Raw genomic sequence first — 12,803 nt, forward strand, 5'->3', positions numbered from 1 at the left:
AGATAACAATACTTGTGTAGACATGAAGAACAACAAGCTAAAATTAAGATAGAAGAGAGCTTATATACATGGATTACACTTTACATGTGGAAGCGGAGTTTCTGCACCCGAGCTCAAATGAGCTCGGGTGAACAGTAAAATCAAAACTAAATAAAAAAAATAAAAAAAAATCCAAATTTTTTTGGAAGAAACATTGACAAAAGTTCTAAGTGCTTGCAAAAATTCACCATGAAATCACATTTCTAGAAGGCGTGGCAAAAAAAACAAAATCAGTACTCTGAAAAGGCTACTTTCAAAAGCATTTTGGAGCACTGAATTTGTTTTTTTGTCACGCTTTACAGGAATGTGATTTCATGATGAATTTTTGCAAGCACTTAGAACTTTTGTCAATGTTTCTCCCAAAAAAATTTAGAATTTTTTGAATTTTTTTTCAATTTTACTGTTCACCGAGCTCAAATGAGCTCGGGAGCAGAAAGGCACTTTCGTTTACATGTGCTCTTCCTTGAACCTTGACGCGGCACTCCATAAATTCATTTGCCACGGCAAAGCAAAACAGTAAACTGTTGCTTAGTCACCGCTCAGAGAAGGAGTCCTAACTAACAACAGTCCTATTCGGAGGTGAAACTCCGTTTACAAAGGATGTAGATAAACCAATTCTTTCTCCAAATAACATTATCAAAAAAATAAAAGAAAAACAAGGCACCAACCCAACCCAACCCCACCCGGCCACGGGATGCCTGATGATTGGTGGACGCCAATAATACCCTGCTCTTTCCCCTCTCTTCTTCCTCCTCCGGCCTCCCTGTCGCTCCGCCCCATCCATCCGCGCCTCCAAATAAAGTAAGCGCGGCCACCCGCACCACCGAATCCTCCTCCGCCTCGCAACCCGCCCTCGCCCTCCCGCCATCGCCTCCCCTCCGCGCGACCGTCCAGCCCTTCCTCTTCGCGGAGGAGAGGGAGCACGCCGCGCGCGGCCGCCATGGGTTTCTGGGAGGCCTTCCTCAACTGGCTCCGCAGGTATGGTTCCACAAGCGTATGCCCTCGGTGGGCGGGTTCAGATTCTCGAGTGCGACGCGCTGCGCATTGCGGGACGGGCGCGGGGGTCCGCGTGCGGGAGATCTGGGAATTCTGGGTCGGTCTAGGATTAGCATGCCTCGGTTGCTCGCTGGATCGGATGCTTGCTGGGGCAGGTTGAGCGATGTTCGTGCTGCCGTATATTTCGTAGGAAGTTGTTTTTGATGGTTGGCACTTGACAGGAAGCTTTGACCTGTATGAAGGTGACGCTGGTTAGCAGCAGCATGGTGTTATTTGTTTTTCTCATCCAATAGTGCCGGTAATCATAAGGAAAGTTGGTCCTTCTGGTTATTTTACGTGAGCCAAGTTCAGATTATGGAGTCCTGTGGCTTCGCGGCGTGCTTTGTGGTATCTTTGTATGGCGGAACTTCTCGCCATCGACTACAAATGGCGATCACATTATTGATTGAACATGTCGATCGAAGTATTTAATTGTGCATGCCTGCCTATCGATAGGAGAGATGAAGGGACACGAAATTCGTTCTTATCATTTTTGTGATGGGGTCAATTTATCCCCTGCTAACATCGCCTAGGGCGAGAAGTCGTACGGCATTTTCTCATGATAGCTATGGTCAATATTTTTTGTTATCCTGCTTTCTTATGGACTCTTATCTTGTCAAGAGAGAAAAAAAGCCATTTCCAATGTGCATTAATTAATGAACTTGCCTGTTCTGCTCAATGAACTCGTAAGAAATCTGGTTCCACCTGTAACTGACGCGTACTCCCTCCGTCCCATAATATAAGAGCGTTTTTAACACTAGTGTAGTGTCAAAAAACGCTCTTATATTATGGGACAGAGGGAGTAGTAAATTCTACTCGTTATGTCGTTATGTTGACTAAGATAGGGCTACCACGCATACCACGTAATGTTCATCCTCGTGATAATAAACTTCCTTAAATGTTTAGTTTGTGATAGTTTGTCAATGCATACCATTAAATTTTTCATAGTAGAATTAGCCCAAGGTCAGTAATGCTTCTCGTCAGTAATGCTTCTCTTGGAATCTAATCATTGGAATGAAAATGAGATGCCAGTGGGCTGTATGCTATGATTTGTTTCATTTCTACCTACCAGCCATGTAGGCTTTGCTTCTTACACATATATAAACAAGGGGCTTGGGCTCAAAAGGATCCCTTGCACATGCCATCATTAAGTGGCAGAGCACAGTTTTGACTTGTGTACCAAGAAAATAAATGCACAGACGTAATTAGTTACTCATATTTTCTTCATTGGAGCTTGATTCAAGTATTTACCTTTTTTTGTGTCTACAGCCTCTTTTTCAAGCAAGAAATGGAGCTTTCATTGATTGGGCTCCAAAATGCTGGGAAAACTTCGCTTGTGAATGTTATTGCTGTAAGTTTCATGCTTGTCACTATTCATTTCCTGGAGTTGTGCTGATTTACCATCAACGGCGTATTCTGCAGACAGGAGGTTTTAGCGAAGACATGATTCCCACAGTAGGATTCAATATGAGAAAGGTAACCAAAGGAAATGTCACTATAAAATTATGGGATCTTGGAGGCCAGCCAAGATTCCGGAGCATGTGGGAGAGATACTGCCGTGCTGTTTCTGCAATTGTGTATGTTCCTTTACTGTCTATTTTATGAATCTGCATAACTTCTTTGCTGTTAGTTGTTGCACATGCCTTTTTTTTCACATTTTGTTCGTTTCGTTGTATGATTAATTAATAATTATACGCATTGGTTAACACCTATATTGTCCAGATACGGCGATACGGGTACAGATGCTATGATTTGTCAGTTTTTCAAAAACACAGATATGGGGATATGTTTGTATATATATAATATAATATATAGGAAATTATTATTATATGAATATATATGACAGTTTAGGAATACTAATAAGGTGATAGGACCATGGAAAATGCACCATAAATATGATTCTAGTTTTCTCCAGCCACTGCAACTTCAATTTGAAGCTGCCGAAGAGTAGGATCAGTCACATATGGGCATGATCTGATCCCCTTCTTGGATATCTTGAGCAAATGTGCTTGAACTCTGTTGTAGCTATCTCTATATTCTTGTGTACAATACTTACAATACATCTGAATCAGACATTCCCTCCACCCCATGCATCTGCCTCCATAATGTCTACATGATTCCACAAAGGCCTGTTGCTTAGATCATTTGCCAGCACATCCTAAAATAGTGTGAGGCACACGCAACAGTAGACAATGAGAAGATAATTTTTTACAAGCAAGGGCACATAGGGTAAAATCTCAAACTCACCATGGCTAAGAAAATGTCATTCAGATTTGGTGAGTGGAATGCTGGAGTAGTGGCTGCTAGTCTTCCCTTCTCAAGTGCGGTGCCAGTTAGGGGGAGGGAGCAATGTATGCTGTCCTCCTCCTTCCTCATACGAGTGTTGCTCAGGTCAGGGGGAGGGAGTAGGGGTGGAGGCACTAAGATGCGGGGAGGGATCACGGCGGCTGCGCTCAGAGGTAGTCGCCGGATGGTGGTGCTCTAATCTGGGCAGGGAGGTTGCTGTGGTGGCGCTCAGATCTAGGGATGGGAATGACGGAGCAATGCAGGCTGGGTCTCTCCTCTGGTGCGGTGGGCTGGCGGCTGGGTATCTCCTTCTCCTGTGCGGTGAGTGGCAGTTAAGGGGAGGGTGCGGCGGCGGCGGCTCGAAGCCCAGGTTGGGAGGTATGAGACGAGAAAAGGGGAGAGGGGATCGCAGGTATGGATGGACACATGGGTTAGGGTTTTCCCGTTTTTTTCGTGTCCGACAAGTATTGTGGGGTATCCCACCAATGTCCAATTTAGTTTAATTTTTTGGATTTAGAAAAGAAAAAACAGGGGATACGTATGGGATACATTTCGGCGGGTATCCAGACAAATTCTCGTATCTGGGCGTATCTAACCCCTGATACGTCAGTTTCCTGCTGGATCCGTGTAACGTACGTCAATACAGATAAATGCACTGCTGAATTATATTAAATTTATCTACTAATATATTTGGTGAATTGAACTGGTAGAAATCCTAGAACTTAAATAATTTCATTTGACATTGTATTGGCATTCACTCCCAATAAAGTGTATCCTGATTAGTTTGGGTACCTTGGGGCACAGATGTTATGGTATCAGTGTAAATTCGTTTTTCCTCAGTTATCTAGTCTAAGCACTTGCTATAAGAATCTTGTACTCTACTTTCGTTGTCATAATTCTCTTTATGGCAAGGATAAGTGTGGGTTTGACTTGTGACTGTGATTACTAATTAGTCCTTTCACTTAGACTGGATCTAGGATTCCTTGTTTGTTTTTCCTGATTATTGTATTTGCCTAGCATATCTATATGCTGAAGGCTGTGCAAGCTGGAAGGTCTACTATTCTGATTCATTCCCACTTGACGGCTATATATATTATGATAGCCAGCTGCATAGCAACTGGATCGGGTTTTTTATGTACGCTTGATCAGTATTTTCTGTTGGAGGCTTTAACAAACTACAAGAAAAAAGTTCTCTGTATTGCTGATGATTTTTTAAACAATTGCATCTGCAGGTATGTTGTTGATGCAGCAGATCGGGAGAACATGGCTATTGCCAAAAGTGAGCTCCATGACCTTCTGAGCAAGCCATCTTTGACCGGTATCCCATTACTGGTCATTGGCAACAAAATCGACAAGCCTGAAGCTTTCCCCAAGCAAAGTTTCACAGAATTGATGTAAGCACACACAGAAGCTACTATGGACTGATGCAAATTACTCATCAATCGATACCCTATTTGACGAACCATATGCTACGTTTCAGGGGTCTGAAGGCAATGACTGATCGAGAAGTGGCCTGCTTCATGATATCATGCAAGAACTCAACCAACATTGATTCCGTCATCGACTGGCTCGTGAAGCACTCAAAGAAGAAGAACTGATCCAAGATTTGTTGCGTTTGAAGTGCTGCAGATTCTCTCTCTGTTTTTTGCATGTTACTTAGCATTGGGGCTGTAAATTATGTGAGAGGTCTTAATCAGGAAGGTTATGTGTTCATAATTGATAATTGTGTAACCTGTTTTAGCAATCTGTTGGTTGACTGCATCTGGCATTTGGACGCGTGTGCTCTGTTGGGCTGCTACAAAAAAAAGCCTATACAACTTACAGAAGTCTTTAGATGTTGCATACTTGCTTGGTGAATTTGAATCTCTGCATGGTTTTGTGCATTTACCAGTCAATCTGATGAAATGCTGAATTCTGCGGGCGATTGAACGATACTAGGCACTTATTGCACCAAACATGGGCTCCTCCAATTTCTCCAAATTCAAGATAAATACTTCAAGTGTCAGAAAATTCTGAAAAATCATACATGTAAATTTTCGAGTCCTTGCATGCTTGCAGTTTTTTTTGTATAAAACATTTTGTGTTGTGAAACACAAATTTTGGTGCTCGCTTTTCTAAGCACTCAAACATGTCCTAATGCATCATTTTTTATTGCCACAAAAGATGTTTTTTTGTACGTGACATGATGCTGACCTTTTCCCATCATTTAAATGTGCTTTTTTACATTATTATGAATACATAATATAGTTTCTTTTCGCCTGCTCTGAGGATTTTTAACTTTCGTATATAAAATGTGGATATCTGTCCCAGTATTTTTTTTAGAAAAACATATGAATCACACGTCTTCCAAATTTGAAGAGAAAGGGAAATTTCGTTGTGAAAGGAAAAGGAAAGTTGTCGCCTCGGGTCATCCCGAGTTCTGAACCGGAAGCCCAGACGGGCGAGTCCTCTCCTCGGTTCACCCCCAAATCGTTCGCAGAGGCAAAACATGGCGGCGTCGCTCTCCAAAACCCTCGGCCTCCGGCTGCGCGGCAGCGGCGGCCACCGCCTCTTCCCCTCCCGGCCCTCCACTTCCCACGCGCCCCAGCCACCACTTCCGCCCGCCGCCGCCCCGCCGCCCCCAGGTCTCCGCCCTTGCCGCCTCGCGAAATGTCCTGCAGAGCATCTTCGAAGTCAAGCCGCCGCCGCATTCTAACCAGATTTGTTTCCTCGCGCAGGAGCAGGGAAGGAGGCGGGCGCGTGGTCGAAGCTCTTCCTCTTCGCCCCCGGCGCCATCACCCTCGGCCTCGGCACATGGCAGCTCTTCCGGCGGCAGGAGAAGGTCACATCGCGCTCACGCACCCCCTCCTTAGTCTGGCCGTACGGCGCATGCTCAGCCCTGGAAATCCTCACTCTGCCGTTTCCTGCGCCATCCTAGGTAGAGATGCTGGAGTACAGGACGCGGAGGCTGGAGATGGAGCCCGTGGCGTGGAACGAGACCGTCTCCTCTGCTGTCTCGCGTGATCCGGCTGTGCTGGAGTTCCGGAAGATCGTGTGTGAGGGCGATTTCGACACGGAGAAGTCGGTCTTCCTCGGGCCTCGCTCCCGGAGCATCTCCGGTGTGACCGAAAATGGGTATTATGTGATCACTCCGTTGATACCTCGGTCGACTGAGCCTGGCAGGTAAATTATTGTTTGAGGCAGCATTGTGCTGTTGCAATTAAACTCTAGTTTCCATTTCACATTATTCATTTCCTTTGAGCTGACGTCTTAATTCAGTTCTACACTTCCACTTGAACAAAAAGCCATTTCCAGTTTTACCATAGCCAGGTTTAGAATCTGATTACTATTATGCCTATCATATCCTTCCACAATACAAGGTATCAAACACATCAAGGAATAAAAACACAACCTGAACTCTAGTTGTCAGTAGTTTTCATGCTTCTTTGTTCTAAATTGACTTCTTTTTGTACCCCTGCACATGTTATCTTTGGGAAAAGATAAAATCAGCGAGAAAGAATGAACTAAATAGTGAAATTAACCGCTATGTATATATTGGGTTCTGCATATTTGGAGTTTTGTTGCCTAGAAGTGAAGCATTACATATTTGTCGTGTAACTCCTCCTAGCTGCTCTCCTGAACAAGTTTTTGTCACTTAATTAGTAATCCATGAGGAAAGGACCTCTAGTTTCAAAAGGAGAGCAAAAAAGTAAAAGACTAGACGACGAAAGCAATTCTGTATGAAAGTTCCTATACTTCCACATATTGTGGATAACCCATTTACTAATTATTAATAAGAAGGCTATACACGAGTCTATTAAAGGACCAACCCTAGTTGTTAAACTGTATTTCAAAATACTAAAGCAGCCTTCACTTGAGCGTCCGCTTCTGCCAAATATATCTACCTATATCCATGCTAGGTTCAGTGCCTGCAGAGTTTTGAGCGATCAAGCTGCAATCTCATTACCTCAGACTGGTTGGGCTTTGTCTCGCAAATCATGGTCACAGAAAATAAGAATTAATTGATCTTATGCTGAATGTGTTGACCATAGAAATAAACCTCTCACCACTTCCCATTTTATCTAAAACTTTTTGTTTCTAAGAAATGTTTTGTCAGTTTGCAGTCACCCATCCTTGTGAATAGAGGGTGGATTCCTCGTGCTTGGCGTGATAAAAACATGCAGGATCACCAGGACCTTGGTGAAACTTTAGATGTGAACGAAGCTGATAAAAAGACAGATGAAAGAGGTACTTGGTGGAAATTTTGGTCTAAGAAGCCTGAATCTTCTCCAGAGGTGATTTACAGCCCCAACCAAACGTATGCATATCAATAGTTTGCTCATCTGATCAGGCTACATATTGTTGATATTTTCTGAGTGTGATGGTTCTTGAACTCTCTAAATGATGACAGTGTTGCAGCCCATTAAAGGATAACTTCTATGTATAATTGTTAACTTAACCTGCTTTTAATCTCACAAATGCAGTTATTAATGGTTGCTAAGTGAGCTGGTTGTTGGGTCTTATGTCGGTTTTGAGTCAATACATGCTGCCACGCTTGTACACATATAAAAACCACCATGGTATTCATTACTCCTTCCGATCATAATAAGTGTCGCAGTTTTGAACTAAGGTTGAACTAACCTTAGTTCAAAACTGCGACACTTATTTTGGATCGGAGGGAGTATCTTATTTTATATATTTAGGAATTTCATTTATTTATATCATCATTATCTTATACGATGTAACTATACCCTTTACTTGGCAGACACAAAATTGACGCATCTTACTTTGTACAGATTGAAAAACCTGTAAAGCCTCCTGTAAGAGTTATTGGAGTAATCCGAGGAAGTGAGAAGCCCAGCATATTTGTTCCACCTAATGAACCCAGTAATGGCCAGTGGTTTTACGTGGATGTTCCCATGATTGCACGTGCATGTGGCCTCCCTGAGAACACTGTCTATATAGAAGATATGAATGAAGACATCTCTGCAAGTAATCCTTATCCTCTTCCAAAAGATGCCAATGCTTTGATTCATCACTCAGTGATGCCAGATGACCATCTGAAATACACCTTTACATGGTAAGTGCCCCCAATTCATCAACCTTGTCTCCAGTTGGTATACAGAATATATAATAGTATTTTCATGTGTCATCTAATCAGGGATATTGTATTATACCATTTTGTGTCAGTTATATCTTTGGGCTGCTGTCACTAGAACCTAGAAGTATTGTGCTTTTCATAGAAAATCAGAGGGCAGTTTCTGGCTGTATCCGACATACACAATTGCTTTGAGGTTTATTGCAGCTACAAATCAAATTGCTGTTATTATCTGATGACTTGAGTTTGACAGTTCAGTACCATACCATGATAGTTTGACAGTTCAGTACCATACCCAGAACGACTCATTGACTCGAAAACCATGGTCTAAGCACATATGTGCTGAACATGCAAAACTCGGTTTTCTTTTCTTCTCTGAATTAATTGCTTATCCATAGCAGGGGGGGAAAGATTATTAGTAAGCTATGCACCTCTAGTACAGTAGTACTCGAATGATGAGTTGGTATCTTTGCCATATTGCTTGGATGAATCTACCTTGTATCATGCATCCAGTAACCGTCTTTGGAGTTGTTGCGTGTGGTACTTGCAGCCATAGCATAATGCTGGTGTGCGAACTTACGAAATTATGGGATGTTCTATCATGATCTAACATTTTGTAGGATCTACTCCCTCTGTTTCTAAATATAAGCCCTTTTAGAGATTTCAATACGGACTACATGTGGATGTATATAGACATATTTTAGAGTGTCCCGTAATTCTAAAATATACTGGATCACCAGGACCTTGGTGAAACTTTAGATGTGAAAGAGGCTGATAAAAAGACAGATGAAAAAGGTACTTGGTTGGGGCTGTAAATCACCTCTGGATTGGTATGTAGTCCATATTGGAATCTCTAAAAAAAGGCTTATACTCCCTCCGTTTTTAAATATAAGCCCTTTTAGAGATTTCAATACAAACTACATGCGGATGCACATAGACATATTTTAGAGTGCGGATTCACTCATTTTGCTCCGTATGTAGTCCGTATTGGAATCTCTAAATGGACTTATATTTAGGAACAGAGGGAATAGGATACATCTACCAAATGGAATTACTGTAGGAAAAGAATGTGTTGAAGAAATCAGAGAATAGCATACAGTGTTACATTCTTGAAACCCCTTAGGTTCCCATTGCCATTCACACTTCTTAGTTATGCCGTTGATGGTGGCTGTCTAGTGACCACTTTATCTTTTGCTATTACCAGGTACACTCTTTCTGCTGCTGTGACTTACATGGCCGCAAAGAGGATAAAGGCAAAGAAGGTGAGGCTATAGCAGGAGTGCAGGACGGAAGCCCAATAAAGCCTTTCCTCCAACGTGTACCTATTTTACGAAGCTCAAGTTCATGCTGCTTCAGAAGGAGCGTGCAAGCGTTGCATCTGTAACCTCTGGCAACGATTCATTAAACCGTTGTTTTGCATTTGATATCGATCGGGCATCGCTCAGCTGACTGGGCTCGGAGAATTACAGAGCTGCACAAGTTTTGTTATCCTACCATCCAGGGAAAGGAAGAAGACATTGCTAACTATTCCAGTTCCTCGTAGAATGTTTTCTGAATTGTTTTATCGGCGACTGTTGGCAGAGACATTGATGTGCTGGGTTGGCCCATTTATAACTTTAAACGACAAAAGTCATTTTCCGCCACCACCGCCAGCACTTACCACCAAGACGGCTGCTCCGAGGTCATCTGAGCAGCAAAGCGAACAGGGTTTGTCCTGTCCCTATGGGGAATCAATCCCCTTCTGATGGCGCTCTCGCGTCAGAACTTCTGCAGTGCTTTGCCGAATCCATGTTCAAACACAGCACAGCTCTTGAGAGCCTCAGGCCAACTCATCGCGCGACCCCAAACGAACGTTCCTTTTATTCTATTTTTGTCCCTTTGAATAGGGATTTGAGATCGTGTCCGGGCCTGTCCTGAGATGTGATGATCGTGCGCCCACCGCGCGGATGCATTCTTTTGCCCCATTCTGTCCGCGTCTATTTTAAAAAAAGGGACGTTTCAAATGCCAAGCCCCAGTTCACGACTCCAGTTCATCACGCCGGTAACAAAGCCAGCGGCCTACACGACCATCGCCGGCAACACAGCCAGCCTTCAAAATGAATAGTTGTCCTCGCCGGCAACACAGCCAGCGGCCGGCAACACAGCCGGCCTTCAAAGTGAATGTTTTTTCGCCGGCACACTGTCAGCGGCCCAGCGGGCGGGCGGCACCCATGCCAGCCTCCAAAAAGAACGGCCACGACGATCGGACGACCTAGTTCAGGCCTTCGGCGTCGACCATCTCCTTCTGCTTGGCCTCGAACCAGGCCCTCGCTGTGTCGCTCATCTTCGACAAGTCCACGCTCATGATCGCAAGGGCCACCTCCTTCGCTTTGGTGGCGGCATTGGTGGCCTCGATGTCGAGCTGCCTCTGCCTGGCCTTGACGTTGTCGGCCTCGATGTCGAGCTGCCTTTGCCGGGCGGCCTCTTCCATGTCGAGCTGCCTTTGCCGGGCCGCCTCCTCCATGTCTATCTTCCTCTTCTTGGCCGCCTCCTCCATCTCAAGCTTCTGTCTTTGGAGGTCTAGGTATTGCTTCATTTGCTCGTCCTTGCTTTGCCGCTTCTTCTCGTCCCTCACATCCTTATGTGACATCATGCCATGCAAAGTCTCATGCAAGGCCATGGTTGAGGCGTCACGTATGTCGTCCACCTTGGAGTTGGTCTTGCCCCTCGGCCTCTTCAATGCCTCGCCATCCCCACCTCCGGCGAACTTGACCGTTTTCTTGCCTCTCTTCCTTTGAAGTTCACGGTATTGATCCTTGAACTTAGGGCAATTGTTGATGAGCGTCCAACAATGCGTAAGAGTGAATGGCTTGTCATTGTGTCGGGCCTTGAATGCCTCCAAAGATTGAAATGCCTACACCACATGATCAACAACAAGTGAACATGCAAACATATACACGGCCGAAGTATCATGGTCGTAGCAAGGAAAGGGCTAGAAAGAGAAGAGCATACCATGTCCCCAACGCCGAGACCACTCACGGGCCGTGCTTCAACGCTCTCAAATGCGGCACAATACTTGTTGCATTCTTGTTGGATGAACAACCATCTTTTTTGAATCGAACCGCTGCCACTGTTGCTTGCAATTTGGTAGGGCTCAAACATCTTCCTTTCATGGAATGTTTTGTGGACTCTTGTCCAAAAAACAATGCCCTTTTGTTGCGTGCCGGTCCTTGGATCTTGGCTAATCTCCATCCAACATTGACAAATCAACTTGTCCTCGTCTTGTGTATATGAACCGGTGTGAATGCTCTTCCGCTTCTTTTGTGCTTCCGCTCTTTGGGTGAGCTCGTCTATGAACAATGGAGCGTCACTAATATCAACATCATTGGCTTCATCTTCATCTTCACCTTCGACATAGATGTCGTCGTCTTCATGCCACGAATCACCATGGTCGTAGTCAGCACGGGCGTCGGCCTCCTCATCAGGCACGTACTGGGCGCGGCCATCCTGACTTTGGGTCTCCTCGGGGTCGTAGGCACGGCCATGCCCACCCTGGAAGATCACGTCCTCCATGTACTGGTTGTAGAAGGGGTCGTCCACCGTCGGCGTTGAGGATGGCATTCCGTCAAACAATACGCGGGGGGCCGGCATGGTGCCCGTGAACGGTGCACGCGCCTGATTTCTTTGCATCTCGACGGACGACCGCCCGCCGCTACTGGACCCAGGCGTGACGTTGAGGTCGATGACGGCCGCGGGGCGTGGTGTGGACGGCGCGAACAAGCCCACGTCCGGCGACGCCGAGAAACGGGTCTGGCTGTTGTGCCTGGGCGGAGGAAAGCCGGGCGACATGGGCGCGGCGCGCGACGTCGGCGACTGGCAGTGCGTAGGCCGGGCGACCAACGAGCCTGTGCTCGCCGGGCCGACGGCCGCTGCATGGAACCCCGCCGGACGGCCCATGCCAAGCATGAGGATGGCGTGCGCTTTGTTGACGAGGTCCTCCTTCTCGTCGGCAGCGGCCTTGCGCTGCGCGGCCTCCAGCTCCTCGCGCTGGGCGGCGAACTTGGCCGCGGCGGCATTGATCTTGACAGCCGCTCTCCGTTCCCTCCTCTTCGCCGATTCCGCGTCCAACTTGGCTATCTCCTCCGGCGTGCACTCCGACCGCGGCTTCCTTGGCGCCTTCTTGTTCACCTTTGCGGTCAGGTCGACGGCCAGACCGCCGGAACTCGGCGGGGCGTCGGCCATGGACGGGGGAGAGAGGGGGTGGCGGGAGGGACGTGGGAGGGTTTGGCGGAAATGGCGCCAAATGGGCGTGGGGGGGGGGGGGTTGGTTTCTCCCCCCGACAGGCGGGCCAAGGGAGGACAAGCGCGCACGTCCCGCCCGTCCGCG

General features: G+C 46.0%; 2 protein-coding genes across 2 annotated transcripts; both read left to right on the top strand.

Annotated features, from left to right (window-relative positions):
* The first annotated feature begins 741 nt into the window (after positions 1–741).
* On the top strand, positions 742–5,243 carry LOC125552632 (ADP-ribosylation factor-like protein 8a). The gene is made up of 5 exons (XM_048716251.1): positions 742–1,017; positions 2,344–2,425; positions 2,497–2,651; positions 4,593–4,754; positions 4,841–5,243. Exons 1-5 carry the CDS (start codon positions 980–982, stop codon positions 4,956–4,958), a joined length of 555 nt encoding a protein of 184 aa, XP_048572208.1. The 5' UTR covers positions 742–979; the 3' UTR covers positions 4,959–5,243.
* A 528-nt stretch (positions 5,244–5,771) lies between these two features.
* Positions 5,772–9,999, top strand: LOC125552631 (surfeit locus protein 1-like). Its single transcript, XM_048716250.1, has 6 exons — positions 5,772–5,984; positions 6,078–6,181; positions 6,278–6,522; positions 7,457–7,634; positions 8,136–8,419; positions 9,642–9,999. Exons 1-6 carry the CDS (start codon positions 5,849–5,851, stop codon positions 9,709–9,711), a joined length of 1,017 nt encoding a protein of 338 aa, XP_048572207.1. The 5' UTR covers positions 5,772–5,848; the 3' UTR covers positions 9,712–9,999.
* The last annotated feature ends 2,804 nt before the right edge of the window (positions 10,000–12,803 follow it).

This window comes from Triticum urartu, chromosome 4, assembly GCF_003073215.2.
Source record: "Triticum urartu cultivar G1812 chromosome 4, Tu2.1, whole genome shotgun sequence".
In the NCBI taxonomy this organism is placed as follows: Eukaryota; Viridiplantae; Streptophyta; class Magnoliopsida; order Poales; family Poaceae; genus Triticum; species Triticum urartu.